Source organism: Muntiacus reevesi, chromosome 20, assembly GCF_963930625.1.
Source record: "Muntiacus reevesi chromosome 20, mMunRee1.1, whole genome shotgun sequence".
Classification (NCBI taxonomy): domain Eukaryota; kingdom Metazoa; phylum Chordata; class Mammalia; order Artiodactyla; family Cervidae; genus Muntiacus; species Muntiacus reevesi.
The window spans coordinates 28,438,867-28,459,791 of record NC_089268.1 but is presented as its reverse complement, the minus strand read 5'-3'; the positions used below and the strand labels follow the sequence as shown (position 1 = coordinate 28,459,791).

The following is a 20,925-nucleotide window of genomic DNA, read 5'->3' as shown; positions in this document are numbered from 1 at the left end:
AATTCTGTAAACTACTTCCAACTGTAATACAGCCACGCCCACGCTCTCCTACAGGAAGATTTAAGTGTGAAGATGAGACCTACCCTAGACTAGACTGCCCCACAGTAATCCCCCCTCAACCTTCCCTTTCCCCTGGAGGGCTATCCACACTGGCCACACCTGCCCAGCCTCCTTCCCAACCCCTTTCTGCCCCTTGGACCCACATTCCCTCGGGCTGTGTATGCTTTTCCGCCAACAGTCACCCAGTTTATTATAAACTCAACATTTATTGAGAACAAAGGAAATCAATTAGCACAGAGGCTCAATTTCATCAAACTTCAGCTGAGGGTGGGGAATGGGGGTGGGTGGAGCGCGCGGGGTGGGGGTGGGGGGACGGGTGGCCAGCCCTGAAGTCACCCTCCCAGGAAAGAACCAGCTCTGGGAGACAGGGGCTGTCAGACCTCCAGGGCCTGGCTGGGAGCTGGCTGAGGAATGTGTGAAGGGGAAAGGGAAAGAGGAAACAGTAAAAGCCCCCAGGCGTGGGCTGTGGGCAGGCGGCAGAAGTGGCTGCTGAGCTGGTGGCCGTCCAACTGGATGGAGGCTGTGGTCCGATCTCACCATCTCACGGGTTGACAGGGGGCAGGGAGCTGAGCTCAGGCAGCAGCTCGGGGTGTGGGTCCAGGCGGGCCAGGCGGCTCTGCTCCAGGGCAATGGCTTCAGCCGAGTGCTTGCACTTCTCAGAGCCACACTGGCAGGTGAAGTACTTGCTTTTGATGTCCCAGAAGCGGTCACCATAGTCAAACCTGTCGAGGAGCACGAGCAATCTGTGGGGCCCAGACCCACACCAGAGCACCCACACCCATCTTCAGAGGGGCTCTAAGCCCTCCTAGGTTCAAATGCCCCGGCAGCACCAGCATTGCCTGGGACCTTGTTAAAAGTGAAGGCTCTCACGACCCACCCCGAACCTACTGACCCCAAATCCTTGAGGTTCAGGACTCTGTCTACAGTGACTTCAGAGAGGCTCTGCTCTAATCCATGCTTGGAAACCAGGCACTTGCCAGCCTTCTGCTTTTGGTCTGGGGCTTGTTGCATCCCCCATACCCCTGGCTGAGCCTCAGGAGGCCTCACCCCAGCTCCTCCCCGGCCCGGATATCTCGGGAACTGAAGAAGGCGATGCGTGGAAATCTCAGGTCTTGGTGCAGCATGAAGACCCGGACAGGGATGATGTTGGGGTCACACAAGTGGTTGATGAAGCGACTGATGTTGCCGTAGTAACGGGCATCGATGCAGTACACCTCTCCATCCTGAGGGGGGAGCATCACTCATCACATCTACCACCACCCTGTTGGCTGGCCAACCTCCTTGCCCCACTGATCATGCGGTCCCTCCTCCCCAGGTTTCCATCTGCTGCTTGAGAGGAGGAGGGCATAAGGGTCTCCTGCCCACCTTGTTGTCCAAGTCGAAGAGATAAGAATCATCCTCTCTCACATCAGCCTCGGCATCAGAGATCAGTTCTCCGACATACCTGTTGGGCAGGAAGCGGTGGTTCTGGAGGTGAACAGGGAATTACTAGAAGTAGGCTCTAGGCCCTCTCTCTCCCCACAGCCCGGGATTCCTCTTTCACTGTTTGTCAGCTGCCCCAGTCACTGTCCGTGAATCTCACAGATCCACATGGCTGGGGTGGGTGACCCAAGGATAGCAGACATAATGTGGGAGGGAGGGGGTGGGAGGTCACCATCCAGAAGAGGGATCAGGAAGAGGAGTCTGGGGACACAGGCACGTGAGGGTACACAGAAAACAAACTCTGGCCAGTTGGGGTCCCCCCGGACAGCTGGGTCAACAGGCAGGACCGACAGTGTGGGGCAGGGGTCAGAAGTGTGGGGCCACTGGAGTAGCAGTGGTGGGGTAGCTAAAGGGAAGGTTCAAGCTGCACCAGAGGATGGTTCAGAAGAGCATGGAGGTGCCAAGCCTCTGGGATGAAGGGATGAGTATCTTGGCAGTGGGCCTGGGTGGGGAATCTGTTCAGGCGTGGACGTGGGGAGGACGAGGAATCACCCAGCAAGGTCGGGCTGAGGACAGGAGGGAAGTGAGGACTGCAGGAAGGGATGGAGCCCCAGAAGCTGTGAAGAACTGAGGAGGAAGCACCCACGTTTGGAAAGCAGAGGGAGAGGAGCTGGTGAAGAGGAACAAAGGATGGGTTGCAGGTAAGGATGGTGTCATGGGAGCCAGAGCTAAAGGGGTGGCGGATACCAGGAGAATGCAGACTGAGACACAGGGGTCGGGGTGTGGGGACTGTCGACAGGAAGCATCAGCAGAGGGAGAGGGTAAAGGCAGATCTGGGCAGGGATGAGCAGGGAGTGGATGGGGGGGAACTGAGACCCAGCAGGAAGAGGCCGCTTGTCTGAGTCAAACTGAGAGATGACATGATGGAGGAAAAATGAATGGTTTCTTAAATAGCCAAATAGAGCTGAATGACTTTTTTTTTTTAAAGCCAAAGAAAATTAAGTCTGAAGGCCATGGGGTAAAAGCTAGGAGACACGGAGAAGTTACAGATGCTGGGAAGAGAAAGAACCGACGGATGGACAGGCCTGAGGCTCCTGAGGAGGTGGACGGAAGGGTAGTTGTTGTCACCTCCATTTTGCAGACAAGAAGAAGGAGGCTCAAAGAGGTTGTGAACTTGGCCAAGGACATCCAATGGCAGAATGGGGCTCAAACCCTGTTCTGTTAAAACTGGGGCTTTCCCCAGTTGAGAAGGGTAGGGGAGAGGGAGTGTGAGGCTCAGAAAGATACCGATGGGGAGGGAAAGACACAGGCCCTGTGGCCTGGGCAGAGTGGAGGCTTAGGGATGGGGGTCAGAGGAGGCTGGCCAGGTGGACCCACTAGGGAGGAGGGCAGAGAGGGATGTCTGGGAGTCAGCCGTGGCCCCGCACCCAGCCCTGTGCCCCCAGAAGCCAAAGTACCCCTCCCCCTCAACTACTCACTCGCAAATGAAGGTACCCTGGGGAATGGTCTGCAGGGCTCGGACGCCCCAGCCCATCTTGGCTGTTCGGTAGAGCTGCAGTCGCACCCTGGGGGTGGGAGAGAGGACGGTATTGAGGGAGGTGACGTGGAAGCTTCCCAAGGGAGAGAAGGGAGAAAGGGGGGTGAGGAGGGCCGAGGGGCGGGGACTCACTTGATGCCGCTCTGCACTACTCGGTTCTTACAGTTCCTCCAGCAGGAGCATGCCTGGTTACACTCAAAAATCAGCGGGGGCTCGATCTTATTAAATTCCTGGAGTAGACGCCCATCCTGGGGTCAAGGGAGAGGACAACAATGGTTTTTGTGTGGTGCCCCCCTCAGCTGCCCAGGACTCCCAAGACTTCACCGAGAAATCCACCGCTGACCCCACCCCAGACTCAGGGAGGCCACGTATACTCTGAGTTCATCCAACAGGAAACCCACAGCCATCGCCCTTTATTTGCATATACCTGGGCCAAGTCTCTGCCATGGCAACGTCCTAGGAGTCTCGGGTCTCGCCCTGCCCTCTCTGCTACTTCCCCCACAGGATAGAAGGCAAGGACAAGGCCCCAGAGAGCTGGTGTCAGAGGCCAGCTCCTTTGGAGGAGTGGACGGGTGGGTTGCCAGGGCACATACCTTGTCATACCAACAGCGGATGCTGAGCTGGCCACACAGGCAGTTGGAGCTGGAACAGTCATCCACACACGTGCAGTGCTGGGGCAGGAGGCAGGGTCAGCTCACCCCCCAGAATTGGCCCAGGCCCCTCAGGTTCCCCCCACAAACACCCCAAATGCTGTCCTTTCTCTAGGGTCCACACTGTAAGGTAGGGGTGGTGAGGGTCCCAGGATGAGGGGGAATCAAAATGCTGCTGATGGGGGTATCACTGGGGCCACCATGAGCCCATGTGATAGGACACAGCTTCACAGGTCCTAGAAAAAGGCTCCCCTCCCCAGGTGGATGCAAGCCCACACCAGAGGTCCCTTTCAGCCCCACCACCTTGGCCAGAGGCCCTTGTTGGCCCACAACATGCCCAGCTCCACTTGGTGGCTCTGGGTGCCCCTTTGGGAGGAGGTCCCAGGGCCCCACTCACCTGCAGGTGGGTGATGTTGCGGTCAATGTTCATGGTGGATGTCTCGCAGTTCTCCGAGATGTACTTGTAATCCTCAGGGCAGGGTTCCCCGTCCACACCATTGACACAGGGGATGGGGACATTCTCATAGCCCCGAGCCACGTCCCTGGCAGGAGGGGAGATGGAGCTGGGTGGCTAGGGCAAGGGGTGAGGGCTTCCCTAGGAGCCAGAAGAGGGCTGGGGGAGGGGAGAGGGTGTTCTGGGGGTTCATCGGGTGTGGGGAGTAAGGTTCCCAAATCCGAGGCAGGACACTTGGTTAAAAATCTGAATTTCAGATCAGATAATCAGGAAATAATTTTTTTAGTACATGGCTTCCCTGGTGATTCAGACAGTAAAGAATCCGCCTGCAACGTGGGAGACCTGGGTTCACACCCTGGATTGGCAAGATCCCCTGGAGGAGGGCATGGCAACCCAGTCCAGTATTCCTGCCTGGAGAATCCCATGGGCAGAGGAACCTGGCAGGCTACAGTCCACGAGGACAGGACTGAGCGACTGACACTTTCACTTTCATGTCCCAAATATACTGCTCAGAACACTCTTAAACATTTTAAGTATGTGTTGTTCACCTGAAATTCTAATTTAGCCAGATGTCTATTTTTATTTGCTGTATCTGGCAACTCTAGCTATATATGTTGCAGGGGGGAACAGAGGTGGTTCTGGGGACTTTGAGGCTCCAAAGGGCCTGGGGAGGGGGCTCTGGGTGTGGAGAGAGCCCAGGCTCACCGGCAGATGATCTTCTCTGTGCGGATGGCCCGATTCCCCACCCCGAGCCGGAGTTTGCGGTTGAGCTGGAGGGCAAACCACACGTCGGAGCGCTCGGGGGTCAGGTCCCACGCCGTGTCCCCCTCCTTGTTCCGCAGCTCAGGGTTCGCCCCGCGTGACAAGAACAACCTGGGAGGGGACAGGGAGCCCGTGGGGCGCGTGGCCGTGAGAGGTGGCAGAGGGGTGTGCAGGGGTGTGTGTGCGGGGGTGGGGGGCTCACAGCACGCAGTCGTGGTAGCTCTCCCGGGCCGCAATGTGCAGGGGCGTGTCCCCATGGTAGTTGACAGCATGGAGGTCGCAGCGGGCGTTCAGGAGGACCTCGGCGATGGCGGCGCTGCCGGTGAAGGAGGCCCAGTGCAGGCAGATGTTCTCCTCCTGTGGAGGTGGAAGGGGGCGAGGCTTGAACCCAGCTGGCACCTAGGCACAGGGCAGGACTGAGCCCACCTCCGGCATCCCCACCAAACCCTCACTCACATTGTCGGTGAGAGTGACATCCGCACCCCGTGTCAGAAGCATGCGGATCACTTCTATGTGCTTGTGCTCTGCAGCCCAGATGATGGGGGTCCACCCGCCGCTGTCCTGAGGGTGGGGAGGGAAGGGGGAGGGTGGAGACTCAACTCCTACCCTGCTCACACAGAGTCCCGGTTCCACCACTCACGGGCAGTGGGGTCCGGGGGCAGGTAATTTAAGGTCTCTGGGTCTCAATTTCTTCATTTATAAACTGGGACTAAAAGTGTCTATGGCTCAAGACTGCAAAGTAATTTTTCTCTTTCTAAAATATATTTCCTAGATCTACCCACTCACAAGAGAAGCAGGGATCCCAATAGCAATAACCACCCCCAGGTACACAGATCATTGTAGTCTCCAAAAAAATATTTCCCACTTAAAGGAACCAGAGTTTCCTAGAAAGTGGTAGAGTCTGAGTCTTGGCGCAGGATGCTGACAAGGATGCTCTCATAGACTACTGGATCAGTTTAAAGCCACAGGAGTCTGTGGCAAGGGGCTTCTTCTGGACAAAGGATGGAACGGCTCAAAGATCAAGGAGAACACAGACTAAAACACCTCCAACAGGTGAAAAACTGAGTTAATACTGGCCAGTTTCAGAGATTAAAACGGCAACTCATTTTGAAAACTGGTACAGAAATACAGTAAGAAACTGAAAAGAATAAAGAGAAATACAAGTGAAGCAGGGAAAAGAGACAGGAACAGAGTGGAACAGTGTGACAGGCAAGGAAAGGATCAGACGTCGGACGAGGGAGAAAGGGAACCAGGCTGCTGACCTGGGCGTTGACGTCCACCTGTCCTGTGCTCAGCAGCAGGCTGACCATCTCCAGGTTCCCAATTTTGGCTGCGTGGTGGAGGCAGGTGGAGCCGTCTTCCTCCTGGGGGAGATGCGGGCAGATGAGCCCTCAGGCTGGCACCTCAGGCCCGGCCCCTGAGCCCGGCCTGGGCCCTTCCGGCCACGCACCTTGCTGTAGACGCAGCCCCCGCGCTGCACCATGTAGCGAGCCACGTCCAGGTGGTTGTTCACCACGGCCTCCATCAGTGGCGTCCGCTGCTGCTTGTCCACGGCATTGATGTTGGCTCCAGCCTGCACGGAGGGGCTGTTGGCACCAGGAAGGGGCTGGGTGGGGGTGGGGTGGGGTGCTAGTGGTCCCAGGTGGGGCCCACGCTGACCTGCAGCAGCACATGGCAGATCTCCACAGAGCCCTTCTGGGCAGCCGCGTGCAGGGGTGTGCGCTTGCTCTGCTGGTCACTCTGGAAGTTGGGGTCCAGGTTGTCCACTGTGGGGAGAGCCCACCACACCGGGAGAGGGACATGCAGTGAGCAGGCTGGGGGGGGGGGGTGGCATCTCCTCCAGGAAGGTTTCTCAGGACCCCAAGTTGGGTCAGGGGCGCCTCCTGGGCCTCCCCTGTGCTCACGTCCACCGTGGCAGTCTCGTGAGAGCAAGACGTTAAGAGCACCAGCTCTGCCCAAGTTCAAATGGCCCCAGCCCCTCAGTACCCTGTGCACTGGGCAAGCCAGTTCACCACTCTGAGTCTCCGCTGGGAAGACACAAGTGAGTGAAGGTGCGTAAGATCTCAGAACAGGGCCCAGCGCCTCTGCGCTCCTTGCCACCACAGTCCCCATCATCACAGGCGACCTGTGTATCTGCGTCCCCTACCAGCCTAAGTCCTTTGGGGCAAAGACTGTGTCCCACATGGCTGCCCTCCTGGCCCTGAGCTCAGGGGTGGGCACATAAGTCGAGCTCAGGTAGGGTCTGCTGAACGAACAAGGGGGACACTCACACAGCATCAGGATCACTTTCTGCAGCTCCCCTTGCTTTACGGACAGGTACAACTGCCGGGGGTGGAACCGGAGCTTCTTCCGCCTGCCGGGGTGAGGGCCCCTCAGATTCAAGTATCAGCCCCAAGAGCCACAGATCCACACTCCCAGCCCCAGTCTAGCGGCTGGGCCTGCATGTGCATCCCCTACTCACCTCTCCGACTCCTGGATGACCAGGGCCTTCTCCAGGGCCTCCCGGCCTGGCCCTGGTGGCAGCCCTACAGCTGAGAGGCAGCCCCCGTTGGGCAGGGTTAGGGAGGGCCCCGAGCTGTCGATGGTGTCGGCCAGAGGGTCGCAGGGCGGACGCCGAGGCTCCCCCTGCCCGCGCATCCGGGCACTGTGGGAGAAGGTGCAGATGTCTAGGGCAGATGGGGACGGCGCAGGGAAGAGACAGAAGGCAAGGGCGAAGCCAGTACCTGGGCTGGGAAGTGTCCGCTCTCCCGGGGGCATCCTGGGCCAGGGGTGGGGGGGCGGGGGCTGCAGTGCCAGCCGGTGGGGTCACCCCATCCCCCCGGGGGATGGTCACCTCCTGGGCCTCAGATGCATCCTCCCCACAGTGAGGACAGAAGACCATCCCGTTTAGCTGGGACACACAGGCCTTGTGGAAGCGGTGGGCCACACGGAAGTCGGGGTGACACTCCAGGAAGGTGCCCTAGGGGCGGGGAAACAACGTGGTCAGGCTCCGGAAGCCCCTGCCCCTGTGGGGGCATGCCGCCTGGCTGCCCTGCTGGTCACTCACCGCCGTGCAGAAGTAGCCACAGCCAGGGCAGCAGTGATGTTTGACCATGCGCGCGCGGTGGGTCTCACAGAGCACCATCAGGGCCACGCGGCTGGACGGTCTCATGGTCTCCCGCTTGAGGATGGCAGCGTTGCAGCCGGACAGCTGTGGGCAGCGAGGCCGGGTGACAAGAGGTGAGGCTGGGCTCTGGGGCCACTTGCGCTGGCATCTCGTTTGCCACCCCCCGGGCCCACCTCTCCATCCACGCTCTCCGTGGCCATGCACTTGTGCCCCGCTCTCTCGCTGATGCGGTCTATCTTGGGGGCCTCCATGCGGCAGCTGCAGAGGGGCAGCTCCTCAAACCCACGCTCTGTCTCCAGCGAAGATGTGTCATTGGACACCCCTTGGACAGAGGGAACAGGGAGCTGAGGGAGCCCCAGCCTCTCACCCTCCAGGACCCCTCATGGGGCCTCTCACCCCCACCCTGACTTTCCCTCCATGCTCCAGAACCCCCAAAGTCTGGTCATGGACACCCCAGCTCCAGCAGGGTCCCCCTCCTCCCCATTCCCTCCGGCCCTGAGGGCACCCCTAGTGGCTCCCTATCCCGGCAATCGGCAATTGGCAATTACCAGCGTGGTTGGGAGAGAGGGTCCCCTCGCTGGGCAGCTCCAGGGACCCCAGAGGGACCTCCATGTACTCACTGGGGCCTGAGGAGCCCACACCATTCACTCCTGACACAGAGACAGAGAGAGTGAGAGTGCGAGCTCACAGGTGCCTGGGCGCGGGGGTGCATGCGGAGCGTGGGTGTGCATGCGCACTCTCTGGGGGCCAGGAGGGGGCTGGAGGAGGGGACCCCAAAGCAGAGGGGCCTCCTTACCTCGTGGCTCTTTGGCCCTCGGAGGCTCTCGTTTCCGCCGTTTCCGTGATGGCTTCACCCATGGGCTGTCCTTCCGCCATTTCTTCTTGGCTTTGCGGCGGCCGCTGGAACCACTCTGGGGAGGAGGAGGAGCATTAGGGAGTCGGGTGGCCCCCAGCCCGTAACCCTCCTCCTTGGAGGACTCAGACCTCCGGTCCTGTAGTCTCCACTCCTCCGGGGCCACTGGCCTCCAATCCTACCCTGTCAGACTGATTGCCAGACTCTTCATCTTCCTCTTCTTCTTCCTCCTCCTCCTCCTCCTCTTCTTCTTCCTCCTCTTCCTCCTCCTCTTCTTCCTCTTCCTCACTCAGTTGTTCAGCCAGAGCTTCGACCTCAGACTGGAAGAGAGGTAAAGCTGTGGCCCCCTCCAGGCCACAGCTCGCTCTTGGGGAGAACTTGGGAGAGAGGCAGGGTAGGACACATCCAACCCCTGGGACTCAGAGAAGGAGATGTGATCAAGAAAACCATAATTCCCCAAGGATGATTCCCTGGTGAAGATGACTGTGGACAGGAGAGGAAGGAAAGGCTGGGTACAAACAGGGGGTGTGGCATGTTATACAGCAATGAAAAATAAGGTGCTATGGTGACATGCAAAAATGTGATGATCCTGGCAACAGAACAGTAAGCAGGGAAAAAAAAAGAAGTTCCAGATAACAAATGTATAGTATGAAACTCTATGAAGTTCATAAACAGGCGAGACTGAAAACACTGCATGAAAAGCTAATCAGAAATGCTATAACTAAATCAGGGTGATATCGTCTCAATTCACTGATCTTAACTTCACTAATAAAAGACCAAATGTCCAACACCTGATGATACAACATGAAACACCTATCAAGTCTTACCAAACTAAAAAGAAAAATAACAGGCCTCTGAGGCTGATCACACTTCTAGATCCATGAGTTTACAAGAAGAAACACTGGAAAGAGAATTACATGTCACTTCAGCCAACTCCTAAGTGTGAAGAATTCTGCAGGACAATTGACTTGGTTCCTTTAACAAATGAATGGCAAAAAAAAAAAAAAGCTTATTTTTTAGAAGGCAGGGAACCTATATACCAAAAGAGACCTAAGACAAACAGTCAGATCAATGTGTGGACCTCATTCGAAACTTTACAAACGAAAATCCATTTATGAAACAACTGAGAAAATGCGAAGATTGACTGGTAGCAAGGCGATGGGATTAAAAAATCATTTGTAGGGACTTCCCTGGAGGTCCAGGGGTTAGGTCTCCATGCTTCCCCTGTAGGAAGCATGGGTTCTATCCCTGGTTGGGAAACTAAGATCCCTGTAAGTCACATGATTCGGCCAAAAAAAAAAAAAAAAAAAAACCCATCTGTAAATCTTTTGAAAACAGACAGAGGTCTTATGTTTAGAGAGACTTATGGAAATGTTTCCAGATAAAATGAAATGGTGCCTGGCATTTGCTTCGAACCAATCCAGTAGGTATAGGTATTAAGGGAGGAAGAGATGAATCAAGATCTGCTATGTATTGATAATCCTTCGAGCTGGGTGATGGCCACCTGGGGGCTCACTATTCTATTTTTTTATGTGTATCTGAAAGATTCCATGATAAAACAAACAAAAAGTAAAAGAGACAAGACTAAGCATTATGTTGCATGGGCAAACACACATGTGAAACAAACCAAACATACATGTGAAACAAGCCAAACAAGAAGCAAAGGAATAAACAAGCAAACAACAAATAAACCATAAAACGAGATGTTAAACCCCAAGTCCAGGGTGGCGATTATCACTGTGGAGAGGGACAAGGGGATGGTATGGGGTGGAGCACACACTGGAAATAAGTTATAGATAGTATGGGGCAGTGAACTAGTGGGTGTTCAGAAAAGGAAAGAGAGGAAAGAGTGGGGCAGCAAAGACTGGAGAATGAGCCCTGGATGCGGGGGGAGCACGGCTGGGAGAGTGGCCGGCTCCCTCTCACCTTGCTGTCAGAGTCCACCCGCTCATCCACAGAATAGGAATCATAGTAGAGGCTGAAGTCGTCCCCCACCACCGTTTCCCACTCCTCCAGGGACCCAGGGTCCCCCTTCTCCAGGGTCACTTCTCCCGAAGTTCGTGTAGAAGCCAACTCCTCTGACTAGAAAAAGATTGAAGAAAAATTGATTCTGCTGGCATCACCAACTCACCAACCCATTTCCCGTGAGGGTAAGATGGAACCCCAGCTCTGGGGCTGCCTCAGAGCAGCCCTCAGGGGGAGAGGCCCTGTTCCCAGCCTCTCCTGGCTCACCAAGCCTCCTCCTGAGTTCAGCTTCCTCCTTTTGGCCACATCTGGAAGGAGAGACAGGGACAGAAAGGAGTGAGGCTGGTACTCTAAGCCCTGAGCACAGGCCATAGCAAGCCACAGGTAGGTGGGGGATGGGACTGACCTGAGGTCACCTTCCCCAGCGAGTGCACGTCATCACTCATGCGGAAATGCTGCACTTCAGGGGGCCGCTTCTCAGGGACTGGGGGCTGGGGGCCGAGAGGGAGCACACTTAGGGTCAGGGAGCATCTAAGGTTCTGTCTGGATGAGCTGAGAGCCCCAGGTTGGGGGTGGGGTGGTGAGCCACACCCTCAGAAACGCCATCCAAAGTTCTCTGGCAATAAGAACCATGTCAAGCCATATTCCCCTCTAACACTCAACCATTCTTACACACAGAAGCAGTCCCCTTGCCCCCTCCTTTCCACATGGAAAAACACAAATTAAGACCTTGATCAAAGCTACCCAAAGCAAACTCAGAACAACATATCAAGAGCCCTAAAAACACTGTCATAAAGATTCTGAGATTCTGGGGCTCTTGTTACTTCCCTTGTCTCCTTCTCTGTAGAGATTCACAGTAAAACCTTTAAAACAGCAGGAAGAGTTTCAAAGAAGGGAGGGAGAAGTTCCCTTGGGGCTTGCTTTGAGGTAGAAAGGAAAGGTGGTTTGCAGTCTCTATAGTTGTTATCATAAGAGTAATTAAGACATGACGACATAATTAACTTTTCAACATTTGTATCTTCTAGTCTCCTCTCCCTAAGAGCACAAACCTCAGGAAGATAGGCATCTGGTATGTTCCTAGATTAAGCCCCAGTAAAGAATCTGCAATATAGTAGCCCCTTGGTAAATATGTGAAGCAGTCACCTATCTGATAAGAAAAGACCTGAAGCTAAATTGTAAAAAAAGAAGCCCATAGGGGTTTATGGTTAATTACCCTGTCTCTCCCACTCCCACAGCCATCCCCCTAAGCCTCACCTGTCCATTTCCTGGTTTGGACATGGTTTTCCTGGCTCGATGAACCTTGGGCTGCCCCTCTGGGCTGGCGGTGGCCGGAGGGGGTTCAGGCCCTGCTGCTGGCGCCCCCTGGGCGCCCGGCATACTCAGCAGCCTCATAGCCAAACTCTGAACTGATGGGGGTGATTTTCCAGCCCCTGTCATTGACATCTTGGCTCGGCTGGGACAGGCACCCCCCTTGCTGGGGGAAGACGGGAACGACTTTGTGGCATGGCCTGGAAAACAGGCAGGCAAGCAGGAGACAAGATAAGAAGGAAGGCAGAGTCAGAAGTTACCCCCCCTCACCCCTCCCCAGACTCCCCCAGCCTCTCACCCAGCAGGATACGACCCCCATGGAGGTCCCCATCTCCCTCGAGATTCTCGGGTTCATCCCCAATGAGTGGTGTGGCCCCTACAGGGGTGTCAGCCCCCTCATCGCCGACAGTGACCGTGACAGAGGCTGGGGATGAGGGGCCAGCAGTCTCCAGGGAGTCGGGGTTGGCCTTGGGCAGGGTCTCCTCACTACGAGGGGTGTCCCCCAAAGAGCCATGAACTGTAATGGAAGAGAAAAAGTCCAGGGCTAAGGGCTCAGGAGATCATGTGTTGTGGGGGAGGTGAAGGTCCAACAGGGCCCGTTTCTACTGCACTCACCTCTCTCGGTGGCTCCTCTGGGCTCCTTCTCCAGCACCAGCGCCCCCATCTCAGCGGGGGCCTCCCCCTGGGAGGGGACACAAGGGATAGGAGGGCTGGTCAGTCCGGTAGGAAGTTGGGGGGCCCAGGACGCCTGGGCCCTGGGTAGAGAGAGCAGGCTCCGGGGCCTACCTCTTCCTCTATGGGCCCCCCCCCTTCCGCGGCCTCGGCTGCCCGGAGGGGCAGCACGACCCCTCCCCCGGGCCCGCATCAGCCCCCTCCCTCTAGGCAGACCCCGCATCTCAGGGGCCGAGAAGAGAGGAGGGGGAGGGGGCGGGGCCTCTGCGCCCCGGCCCCGCCCCCTCCTCCCGGCTGCACGCGCCGCTCCCCCTTTGTCCCCCAGGCCGCGGGGACCCCGGGCACCAACCCCTCCAGCGCCCGCTGCCCCCCAGCCTGGTGGACGGCCCCTCGTGCCCCTCGCGCGTGCTCCTGGGGCCCCGGCGCCCGCCGCCCACTCGGGGGCAGCCGGCGGCTGCACGCGCGCCTCCGTGCCCACTCCCCCCACCTCCCACCCCCTGGTCCCCTCATCCGCCCCCGGTGCTGGCCCTCCGGATTGCTGCAAGTCTCGCTCGGGCCCCCCGGCCCCGTTGCACCCCCGGAGCATTGCACGGGCGCGCGCTTCCCCCGGGCGCGCGCGCGGGCATGCACCCGCCTCTCCCCCTCCCCTTCCGCACCTCGGCGGCCGCCGCCGCTGCAGCTCCCGCCGCCGCCGCCATCGCCGCTTGCGCGGGGGGCTGAGCCGGCGCGCGGCCGCCCCGGGTCACGTGGGTTGGGAGGGAGGGCTGAGAGGAGCCTTAAAGGAGCCACTACGCGCTTTCTGGCCATTTTCCCCCCGAGAGCGGCCTCGGAGATGGCAGTTCCTGTCCTAAACTGGGAGCGGCAGGGGAGAATTGCTGCCATTCCTGGCCTCACTCTGCTGGGAACCGAAGGCGAGGCACGCCTGGGTCCAGGTGTGGCTTCTCCATCTCCCACCTGGCTTTAGGTAATTAGCGGAGCGTCTGAGCCTTCCGGCTCTCGTTAGTCTGTATATCCAATCCTACCCGCGTGTGCTTCTCCCGCTTCTGGTTTCTTTCTAGTTTTCTGGGTCACTGTGGATTGAAGCCTGGGCCTCTTGGCCTCGCTTCTCTAACGAGCAAGAAGGGGGCGATGGGGACGCGCGGAGGACACCTTAGTCTTAGCTGGTCCTAGCAAGCGGCTTCAGTGTACCCTGGAGCAGCGACCCCTTTCGAAAACCTGGGGCTGAATGTGTCTCCCGTTTATGCCAGACATGTTAAGCTACCACGTGCACTAGGGATCCAGGTAAGCCCCCAGAGGCCCGAGTCATTACTATCTGCAGACACTCTAGTAAGTAACCTTTTTTTTTGCCAAACACTTTACAAGCATACTAGACACTCCGTGGGTCATAGCCCAGCCAGTAGTGGAAGTACGAATGGTATTACACCGAGACACGGAACTTTGATAGCAGTATTCAGGGTACCATCTCTTTAGGTCTTACATCTGGTCAAAGTTTGGAAAATAGCTGTACTTGCAATATTCTACACAGGCAAATGGTTAGGATATAGGGCACCTGAGGCCAGTTCAAGGCCTTCTGGGAACTGTAGTTCTCTGGTTAAGAACCGTTTCAGAGCTTTCTGGGAATTGTAGTCTTCTCCATACCAGAATCCAAACAGCGGTTTTTAGCTTTCTCCAGGACATGAGCCCTTTCCCCAGACCAAACGCTCAAACACAGGCTTCTGCTTACAATTTTGATGGGCACAGTGATCACAACTATAGCTCATCCCTAGCCGTCATACCCAACTCCTCAACTGGAGCAGGTTATCTGTTAACACCTCTGCCAAAAAATCACTGAACACTTGTGCTGTGAGCTGACAGAAATTGAGGATGCAGAACTGGGAGGGTCTCTGGCTAGAGGAGCCCACCTGTCACATTTCCCTTCCCCTGTCAAGGCTCCTTTAGGCATGAGACCTGCATGAGTTGTGACCTCTGAGTACTTAGCAAATGACATCAGAGGGTGGGATGGTCTAAGGTGGGATAGTCATTTACACGCAGTTGCCAGACAGAGTATAAAGAAAAAAAAGTTTGTTTTTTTTTTTATTTTGTGGAAAACAAAAGCCGAAAAACTAAAACCCCAAACTCCAGAAAAAATCCTAAAAAATACGTTTTGTTTTCTTAAAAAATACTGTATAAGTCTCTACTACTCTCCCTCCCCCCACAACAGCCCTTCTGTGTACTCTCATCTAAGTGCCCTACCCCCCACCCCCACCACTATTTGTAGTTCTTGCTGTTGTACCCCACTTCCCAGTATCTACCCAGGCTGCTCACCCCCATATTCTCTTACCTGCCATCTTATTTTGTTCTCCCTAGAATTTTGGGGAGTCTTGTACCCATCCCATTTCCCCAGCATGCAAGAACTGTCTCCGCTTCCCTTCTCCAGAATTCAGTCATCCTTTCCCCCTACCACTCCCTCTCCCAAGGATCTATTCCAAGCAGGAGCAGGTAAGCTGCCTCCTGCCAGATTCCCTCCCACTTCCCACCCGCACCCCCCCCCCCCTTCAAGAAATGTCAGAACCTCTTCCTGGGCAGCCTTAGCCAGGAATAAAACATTTTCCAGTCTCTCCCCCCACCCCCCACCATCTCATTCCATAAGCGCTTTTCCCTCCCTCCACATATCCATGCACCTCCAAGAGAAGAAACTCTTTCTCTGGGACCCCCTATTCCCTTGGCCTTCTCAAAGAACTCTCCCTCTCTCCATCCTTTCCTTCTGAAGAGGCAGGGTCTTCTCTCCAAGGAATCTTCGGCCCCTTGCTGTGTGTCTGCTCAGGCACCCACTGTACCTGCCTGCCCCCCGACCCCCCACCCCCCTATTCTCCTGGACCAGGGAGCCCCTCCCCACCTCGCCCAGGGCCCCAGCGCCCGCCTCGCTAGCGGATGAGGACATTGATCTCGGCCACGCTAGCCTCCAGCACGTTCTCTGCTGTGGTCTTGCCGTGCTGCTCCTTGAGGTGCCGCCTAATGGCCGGCTTGTGAGCGAAGCGCACGTCGCAGTAGGAGCAGCGATAGGGCCTCGCTCCCGAGTGGAGGTTGAGGTGATCGTGCAGCGTGGACTTCTGCGTGAAGCACTTGCCGCAGATGCCACACGAGTGCGACTTGACGCCGCGGTGCACGTTCATGTGGCGGTTGAGGTTGCTGCTGTGGTTGAACTGCTTGCCGCAGCGCGGGCACATGAAGATGAAGTGCTGGGCCCGCATGTGGAAGACCAGCTTCTCCACGCCCTGGAACACTTCCGGGCACTTGGTGCACTTTATGTTCTTTAGGGGATTTCCGCTGGAAAAGCCTCCGGGCAGGGGTCCCCGGCCGCCCCCTGCCCCCAGGCTGCCCCCCGCCCCCCGGGCAGCCATGGCCACCGCTGCTGCCTCCACGAGGCCTGAGGTGGCCCCCACACTGGCCCGGCCTCCAGGGATCAAGAGCAGGCCCTCCCCTTCCGCGTCCTCAGACAGGCTGTAGCAGGCTTTCACCACACCCTGAGGTGGGGCCACAGTGCTGGGAGGCACGCTGCTCTGGGCCAGCTCCCCAAGGTGGCTGCCCACAGAGCCTCCAATGCCCAGACCTCCTCCCAGGCCCCCGGGAGGCTTGAGCCGGTGTGCCACCTCCAGGGCTGATTCCACCTTGACGATGCAGATGTCAGACACGTCCTCGTCCTCATCCTCATCCTCTTCCTCGGCCTTCAGCTCCAGGTCCTCATCCAGCGGGAACTCTAGCTTCACAGGCCGCAGGAGTGGAGGGGGGAGAGGGGGCGGGGGCGGGGGTTTGGGGGCTGGCTTTGGGGTCCTGGCAGGAGGGAGCAGGGATTTGGTGGCACTGACACTGCTCACAAGGCTGGCATCGCTGACCCCATCCTCTTTGAGGCCTATTTTGGGCTCAATAAACTGGCTGAGGGCGTTCCGGCATTTCTCCACCACGTGCTCCATCTGCAGGTAGGACGCGGCCGTCAGGTAATTGACGATATCCCTGACGGCGAATTCCAGGGCGCCCGTATAGCAAGAGAGGAGCAGGTCAGCCACTATGCGTGCACTGTGCATCAGTGAGACCTGTAGCTCAGAGCTGGGATTCAGCAGGAACTGGTCCCGCAAGAACGGCGAGCAGGCGGCCAGGATGACCTTGTGGCCGCGGAACTTGAGGCTGTCGGCCACAATGGTCACGTCGCAGAACCGCTCCTCTGCGCGAAGCTGGTTCATGTTCCGCAGCGTAGCGGCCTCGTGGCCAGGCAGCTGGAAGCGCAGGACTTCCACCCCAGAGGCCATTGTGGCGGGGGGTGGGCAACCCTGGTTGGGAAGGAAACGGGTCAGAGACAAAGGTCTCTGGCTTTGCTAAGCCAAGGCCCCAGGCCTTGCGCTCCCATTCTTGGCAGGGCCCCCCAGCATCAGATCACCCAGTCTTCAAGCCTCTTCCTCAGTTTCCCCAGCCCCCGGGGAGGCGCTGTCCCTTCGGGAGAAGGGAGGCGTGGTTCCCGGGGGCGGGGCAGCGGCGTCCACACCCCCCAGCCCTACCGCCCGCGATGATGGGGCGAGCCCGCGCCCACAGGGGAAGGTCGGCAGAAGAGGGAGCAGAGGCCTGGGGTTCTGGGGTGACCCGGGTTGCAGCCTCTTCTCACCCCGCCCCTTTTACCCGCTGCCCCATTCCTCCGCCGCCCCCTTGCACGTTTGCACGCGCCTTTCACGTCCTCCCCCCCTGCCTGCACGCACCGTGCACGCCCCCCCCACGTTCAGAACTCCGTGGCACGCCCCCCCCCCGCCCCACGACCCTGAGTGCACGCGCCGCTCACCTGGCTGGGTTCCGCGCGCTGTTTTTTCCCCCCCCTATTTCCCCCACCCCCCCCGGGGCCGACTGCGCCCCCACACACGGGCAGGGCCTGGGCAGCGCGCAGGCGCGGGGGTGCACGGGGCGCGCGCGCGGGGCCGGCTCCGCGTGGGCGTAAGGGGGGAGGGGCGGGGGCGGCTCGTGCAGTGTGTTCCAGGCCCCGCGCGCGGCGGCGTCGTCGAGAACTCGGGGAGGAGGAAGAGGGGAGGGAATTAAAGGAGCAGGATTCCCCCTTTCCCGACCCCCCTTTCTTCACCAGCTCCCCCCACACGGTTAAAGGGCCGGACGGCCTGGCCTCTCCTTTGGCCGGTATTATTTGTCCGCCAGAGCGGAAATACGTTCCGCACCCCCCCTCTTTCTGGCTCCCCCTCCTCTGTGCCTCCGGGCCCCGCGGCCCGTCTGCGCGTGCGTGCCAAATGCCGCGCGGAGGCCCGCTCTCTGGGGCCCGCCCTCCCCATTCCCTGCGGCCGGCCGCGCAGCTTGCTCCTCGCCCCCCAACGCGCGCTCCCCGCCCTCTGCTCTCCCAGCCTGCCTGGCTCCCCGCGGGCGGCGCTGCCACCTGCTCACGCGTGCGGTACTTCTCTGACCCAGCTGCGCGAAGCGGAGCCAGAGTTGCAGCTACGGCCCCTCCTGGGGTCCCAGACCGCCCCGTGGCTACCGAGATGTTGGTTGTTGGTTGCCTATGCCTTCCTCCCCTGTTGATTCTGTTCATACTTCCTCCAGCCACGCTTTCAGATTTTTGCAACTGTTCTGAACCTGGTAAACACCTCAGCACTCCCGGCCTAAAAGATATTTTAACTTTCTACAAGGCCAGGCAATCCTCCACTTCCTCTCCTCTGTCTCAAAATCTTAGCAAATCACAACCATCCTTTCCTTCCCTCCATTCTCAGGATTCTAACTTCTTGCCACGGCAAACACCCTCGTAAGGTCGATGACCTTGCCCAGTTCATCCCCTACAATATAATAGACCTAGTACTAATTTTTCTAATTATGCGAAGATATGTATTAGTAGGACAAGCGTCCATCCTACCCCTGCTCCTCCACCATACTGACAAGGTCAGAACTCCATCGCCCTGAACAAAGTCCTCCCTCAGTTCTGCCCCGTTGCCTTCTCTTTCTCTCTTCCTCCCAGACTGCCATCTCTGCGCTTCAACACCGGCGTTTTTGAGCATCTTGAAGACTGGTTCCCTTCCCGCCTTCTTCCTTGCACCTCTCATATACCTGTACTCATTTCTGCACCCAACCAAGTCCAGGTGAAGAAGCCTCTTTTGCTTGCCGCCTGGATTTGTTTATTACATTCTCCAGTAGACTAGAGCATTATCCTTACACATCAGTTTTGGTGGACTGTTTAATATCTGTGTTCAGTCTAATGGTTTCTCCATTAGATTGCCAACTTCTTGATTGCATGAATCATGTCCTGGGTTATGTTTTGCAATAAAAGTCATACAGTAAATGACTGACTGTTGAAGTCATTCCTCTTCAGTTCAGCCGGCATCCACCCATAAAAAGTTTGTTCCTGACTTAAACTGGATCCTGAACTTAAGGGATGCCCTTTTAGTTGGGAAGTGAGGGAAGTGTTCAGATAGTGCCTCTACTCTTTGCCTTTCTCTTTTAAATTCTCTGACTTTTTTGCCTTCACCCTGCTGATGCTTAGTCGCTTCAGTCATGTCTGACTGTGCGGCGCTATGGACTGCAGCCTGCCAGTCTCCTCTGTCCATGGGATTCCCTAGGCAAAAATACTGGAGTGGGTTGCCATACCCCTCTCCAGCAGATCTTCCCCACCCAGGGATAGAACCCAGGTCTCCTGCATTTCAGGCAGTCTTTACCCCTGAGCCGCCTTCAGCCAGTTCTCTCTATTCTAAAATGCCCTCTTTGTAGAAATATGTGTTGTTAGGCCACATGGATTCTGTTGGCATTTGTGTCAGATTTTCAGACACCCCTAGGCTCAAAGCCATATCCCACTACATATGAAAAGAGGGCCTTTGGGCAAGTTCCTTCTCTGAATCACAGTATCTTTATCTTTAAATTGGAGGCCCTGATTCCTCACAGGGCTAATGTAAAGTTCAAGAGAGCCTGACACATAGTACGTGCTGAATCAATGAGACCTCCCTTCACCTTTGCCTAATTGGGGGACAGACTGAAATTTTCGAAAGGACTTTAAAAATTCTGTTTCCCTATCTTATGTCTTCTTTTCCTCATTACCAAATTTCCTAAGAGTTGTTTACAGGCTTCTGGTGGCTCAGTGGTAAAGAATTTGCCTGCCAGTGCAGGCGACAGGGGTTCGTTCCCTGGTCTGGGAAGATCACACGTGCCATGGAGCAACTAAGCCTGTGTGCTGCAACTATTGAGCCTGTGCTCTGGAGCTGGAGAGCCACAGCTACTGAACCCCAAGTGCCCTAGGACACGTCCTCTGCAACAAGAGAAACCACCGCAATGAGAAGCCTGCTCATCACAACTGGAGAATGGCCCCCTGCTCCCTGCAACTAAAGACCATGCAGCAACAAAGACACAGCGCAGTCCCCACTTCTCAGGGGACTAGCAAGCTCAGGGCTTAGAGCAGCACTCTTGGTTACTGATAGAGGTGAGCAGTGACCCGGTAGGAAATGTGTAAGCAGTAGGAAAGCTGAGACATTTCCCTGTGGCATTCAAAGTATTTTTGGCAGTGGGTTTACTTTTGCAACTGTGCTTTGCCCAGATCCAAACAACTGTTTCTTGAGCAACCAAGAGAAAGGAGGAAAGAAATCCGCCCGGGTTTTTAATCCATCAGCTGATAAGACTTTCCTGTCTTACAACAAAATCTCCAGCTTCTCCCCCTCTCTCCTTTGCCCCACACTCAGCGCTGCCCTCACTGTAGGAATCCTGGTGAAAAGGGCAGCCTGTTCAAGCGATGATAACAGGGGCTCACAGCTTGAGAAAAGAAACTCTATAAAAACAAACGGCTCACACCAGTCCCCTCTATTTGTAAAGCCACCTTTCCTAAACTCCCATCCATCTCCTAAAATGTACTCCTGCCCTCGATTTTTGCTGGCCTCTTCTCCAATACCCTGTTCCTTCCAGCTCTTTGGAACCCTCTCATAACAACCTCCTGATAAACTCTTCCTTCCCTTTCCTGCTTCACGGGGAATTCAGTTCTTCCTGCAGCCCATGACCTTTCCCCTCCTCCAAGTCACCTCCCCTGCCTTGCTCAGCATGAGGTCTGGGGAGACGGTGGTGGATTCTCCTAGCTCCTTGTCAATCCCAGGAGCAGAACTCTTCGACTTCATGCCAAACACCCTTTCCTCCCAACCTCAAGAGTGC

General features: G+C 56.8%; 2 protein-coding genes across 5 annotated transcripts; both read right to left on the bottom strand.

Annotated features, from left to right (window-relative positions):
• Nucleotides 1-314: 314 nt before the first annotated feature.
• Nucleotides 315-13,515, bottom strand: EHMT2 (euchromatic histone lysine methyltransferase 2). Of its 4 annotated transcripts, XM_065912594.1 has the most exons (28): nucleotides 13,446-13,515; nucleotides 12,733-12,799; nucleotides 12,416-12,634; nucleotides 12,064-12,317; nucleotides 11,216-11,300; nucleotides 11,077-11,117; nucleotides 10,771-10,926; nucleotides 9,027-9,164; nucleotides 8,788-8,902; nucleotides 8,540-8,641; nucleotides 8,165-8,313; nucleotides 7,932-8,075; nucleotides 7,609-7,844; nucleotides 7,347-7,529; nucleotides 7,156-7,238; nucleotides 6,545-6,651; nucleotides 6,336-6,458; nucleotides 6,148-6,249; nucleotides 5,342-5,446; nucleotides 5,088-5,242; nucleotides 4,829-4,996; nucleotides 4,067-4,211; nucleotides 3,613-3,690; nucleotides 3,152-3,267; nucleotides 2,961-3,047; nucleotides 1,426-1,504; nucleotides 1,108-1,283; nucleotides 315-782 (listed from the first exon to the last, which is right to left on the bottom strand). In XM_065912594.1, exons 1-28 carry the CDS (start codon nucleotides 13,485-13,487, stop codon nucleotides 602-604), a joined length of 3,636 nt encoding a protein of 1,211 aa, XP_065768666.1. In that variant the 5' UTR covers nucleotides 13,488-13,515; the 3' UTR covers nucleotides 315-601. The 4 variants fall into 4 exon arrangements, with proteins under 4 accessions (XP_065768666.1, XP_065768667.1, XP_065768663.1 ...); XM_065912595.1 differs by lacking the exon at nucleotides 8,540-8,641; XM_065912591.1 differs by lacking the exon at nucleotides 13,446-13,515 and having other exon boundaries at nucleotides 12,733-13,012.
• A 1,902-nt stretch (nucleotides 13,516-15,417) lies between these two features.
• ZBTB12 (zinc finger and BTB domain containing 12) lies at nucleotides 15,418-18,011 on the bottom strand. The gene is made up of 2 exons (XM_065912272.1): nucleotides 17,594-18,011; nucleotides 15,418-17,093 (listed from the first exon to the last, which is right to left on the bottom strand). The coding sequence occupies exon 2, from the start codon at nucleotides 17,070-17,072 to the stop codon at nucleotides 15,693-15,695; it is 1,380 nt and encodes a 459-aa protein (XP_065768344.1). The 5' UTR covers nucleotides 17,073-17,093; nucleotides 17,594-18,011; the 3' UTR covers nucleotides 15,418-15,692.
• Between the last annotated feature and the right edge of the window lie 2,914 nt (nucleotides 18,012-20,925).